Source organism: Micropterus dolomieu, linkage group LG19, assembly GCF_021292245.1.
Source record: "Micropterus dolomieu isolate WLL.071019.BEF.003 ecotype Adirondacks linkage group LG19, ASM2129224v1, whole genome shotgun sequence".
NCBI lineage: Eukaryota > Metazoa > Chordata > Actinopteri > Centrarchiformes > Centrarchidae > Micropterus > Micropterus dolomieu.
The window spans coordinates 16,572,048-16,575,509 of record NC_060168.1 but is presented as its reverse complement, the minus strand read 5'-3'; the positions used below and the strand labels follow the sequence as shown (position 1 = coordinate 16,575,509).

The 3,462-nt window shown below is 40.8% G+C and overlaps 2 protein-coding genes across 2 annotated transcripts in view; both read right to left on the bottom strand.

Moving 5' to 3' along the window:
* The window catches only part of LOC123958206 (protocadherin gamma-B2-like), a 2,534-nt gene extending 1,092 nt beyond the window's left edge, over window positions 1–1,442 (bottom strand). Inside the window, exon 1 of the mRNA XM_046031462.1 lies at window positions 7–1,442. Coding sequence (XP_045887418.1) covers window positions 7–1,434 — 1,428 coding nt within the window. The 5' untranslated portion in view covers window positions 1,435–1,442. The remainder of the gene's footprint in view (window positions 1–6) is intronic.
* A 1,070-nt stretch (window positions 1,443–2,512) lies between these two features.
* Window positions 2,513–3,462, bottom strand: part of LOC123958205 (protocadherin gamma-B2-like) — a 2,752-nt gene continuing 1,802 nt past the window's right edge. The window contains exon 2 of the mRNA XM_046031461.1: window positions 2,513–3,455. Coding sequence (XP_045887417.1) covers window positions 2,880–3,455 — 576 coding nt within the window. The 3' untranslated portion in view covers window positions 2,513–2,879. The remainder of the gene's footprint in view (window positions 3,456–3,462) is intronic.

Genomic DNA, 3,462 nt, shown 5'->3' with positions numbered 1-3,462 from the left:
GTTTTGTCTCCAGTCGGGGTCTCGAGCACTAACGGAACATAAAGTGGAGCCAGGTTTGTTATTTTCAGCCACATATGCGCTGTAGGACTGTTCCTCAAACACCGGTGGGTTGTCGTTGATGTCTGCTACAGATAACTGAACAGTTTTAGAGGAGGACAGAGGTGGAGAGCCCTCGTCAGTGGCGGTGATTGTAATGTTGTAATCAGACACTAGTTCACGGTCCAGTTGTCCTGTGGTCACCAGAGAATAATAGTTTTTAATAGAAGGAACCAACTTAAAGGGGGCGTTTTGCTGAATGGAGCAGCGGACCTGTCCGTTACTCTCAGAGTCTCTGTCCTGCACGTTAATGATGCCCACCTCTGTACCAGGTGACACGTTCTCAGGTATGGGGTCAGAGAGTGATTTTAAATATATCACCGGGGCGTTGTCATTTATATCAGTAACATCTATTATAACTTTGGCGTAAGAGGTTAGCCCTAAACCATCTTTAGCTTTCACTCTTATTTCAAAAGAACTCATTTCTTCAAAGTCAATCGGACCAGTTACTCTAATTTCTCCGGTTTTAGGATCAATAGAAAATATATTTACATCTTCATCAGATACATGGCCGAATTGATATGTCACATCTCCATTCACTCCTTCATCTGCGTCAGTAGCACTAACACTTATCACTATGGTATCTGGAGGAGAGTTTTCAGGCAGACTGGTTTTATAAACGGCCTGGCTGAACACTGGGGCGTTATCATTAGCATCTAACACAGTGACGTGTATGACTACAGTACCTGATCTCTGAGGAGAGCCACCATCTAATGCTGTGAGAAGCAAATTCAACTCTCTTTGTTTCTCTCGATCGAGCTTATTCTCCAATACGAGCTCAACCTTGCTGCTGTCAACAGCGAGAATAAAGTTGTCATTCTTTTGAAGGTTGTACCTTTGAACAGCATTTTGACCTATATCTGTGTCATGGGCCTCCTCGATAGAGAAGCGGTTGCCCTTTTCAGAAGACTCTCTTATTTCCATTTCAATCAAATCGTCGTTGAACTGCGGAGAGTTGTCATTTACATCTTGAATATGAAGACTTAGTCGATGAAGCTCCAGAGGATTTTCCAACACCACATCTACTTTCACAACACACGACGGTTTCTTTCCACAAAGGCTTTCTCTGTCAATTCTCTCTGATGTGATCAAATCTCCGGTACTCAGATTGATATCACAGTACCGCTTACGAGTTCCCTCAAAATCAACACGGACCTTTCGTGAAGATAAGGTCCTCAGATCCAGGCCGAGATCCTTGGCTATATTTCCAATAACAGAGTCGCGTTTCATCTCTTCTGGAATAGAATAACTCAGATCTCCATTAACGAGGTGCAGCGTTACAATAAAGGAAGCGAAGCAGAGAACCGGACGAAGCGCTGAAAATCCTTTGTCTCCCATCCTGACATAAAAAGGCGTCATCAGCTTGAACAACATACTTTCCAGTGCGAAAAAGTAAAAGCTGTCCAAAACACTCAATAATCCAACACTTCACAGCAATGTACAGTGTAAAACATGGTCAGAAATGTAACCGTTTTCTGTGGAAAATCAGCAGCTGATATCTATGCAGCAGCAGTGGGAGGAGTGGTGAGGGTCTGTTTTCTGTCAGACAACAGCGACGCCATGAGTTTCTTTTTCTTTCACACAAACATGTAGGCTAATAAAATATTATTCACAAAGTCTTAGAACACATAAAGATTATATTTACTCATGTTCTATGAATTTCGTATGTGCAGCAAATATTTTATTTTCTTAAAACACACGCGGTCTATTGATCTCTTTGAAATTTCTATTATATATATGAAATCATAATTATCACCATTATTATAATAAAAAACGCTGACAGATTGGCTAAGGAGAAAAAACACATCTCAATTTGCGGTTGTTCAGCACCATGGACAGATGCCTTGAGATTTGCCAGAGCTGATGGTACAGAGGTATTTATCGCTGTGTTGGTCTGATGGTCAGTGTTCTTAGAGTCTATTAATGTGAATTAAAGACAGTTTCACAAAAGGGAACATTGACCTACTCTTAGATCTAAACCAGTAGCCACCTACTCCTCGGCTGATTCAGAAATCGGAGCAGTTTCCATCATGTATTGATAAGTGACGATCAGTCACATGCTGAGCACTGAAAATAATGTTCAACAGCGAAAAATGTAAAATTAAGTCTCACAAGAGACTGCGCTAAAAAGCTTGATTTAAAAAGGAGTACTTCTGTGACAGCTTCACTCATGATTACAGTTTGCTGGTTAAAATGTTCTTGTAATTATACATTTTCCCATGTGCGCAGGTTTTCTGTTGGTAAAGATCAGTTTGAAGGAACTCGTTGGTTGCAAAATATTTTAATTGAACAAGAAATTAATCCGTAAGATAATACCGAAATAGAAAGTAAAAAAAAAACAAAAAAAAACAACAAATTTAATAACATATGGAATAACTATTTTGTCAGAAATCATTCAAAGTCATCGTTTTGAGACACCACCTCAAAAGAATCAATCAAAATGGCAGTGCCAACTAAGCCAATGTGTTCATTAATACGAAAAATAAAATAAAATTAACGTTTGACAATTATACACTAAGTGAGGAATGCCGTGCTTTTGAAAGACAAGAAGCATATATACGTTTTAAGAAAACATATATATATATATATAAACATTTGCTACCACAATTATAAAGTAAGCGCAGCCCAAAGCTAAAGGGTTTCCCTGCATTCTGCAAACACTTTGCTTCAACAACAACTCAATCCCTTGAATATCACGGAGACATAAACACATGCTTCAGCGATACACACATCAGAGAGACTCAATTAACAAGCCGAGAACTGATTGTTACATTTGAAGTATTTTAAAAGGTTCCTACCTCTACAGACTCCTCTAAATCTTCGAAGGGATCAGCAAAGTCAGTCGGACTTTTCCTCAGAGTCTGGTCAGCAGGCAGTGTGTTGTCATTGTAAGATGACACGAACTTAAAGTCGCTGGTCCTAGAACCCGTTGTCAGGTAGGCGTCATAATTGTAAGTGCTGCGTAAAGTTCCTGTGCCGTCAACATCTGCGTAATTAGGAGGGAGATAAGCGCTGGGGATGGCGACTGCTCCATCAAACAACAGTCTGGGCTTTCTCCTGCGACAAAACCTCACACCCAGGATGATGATAATGAAGGTCAGGAAAAAGGTGGACACAGACACCAGCGCGATGATCAGGTATGACGTCAGCTTGGAGTTCTTCTCATCATAAGAAATGTCCTTCAGTTCTGGCACCTCAGCCAAGTTATCAGAAATAAGTAAATACATGGAGCAGGTGGCAGAGAGAGAGGGCTGTCCGTTATCTTTCACTGCCACAATAAGGTTCTGTTTCATGCTGTCAGACTCAGAAATGTCCCGCTGGGTCCTGATCTCTCCGCTGTGGACACCGATAGTGAAAAGTCCCGGA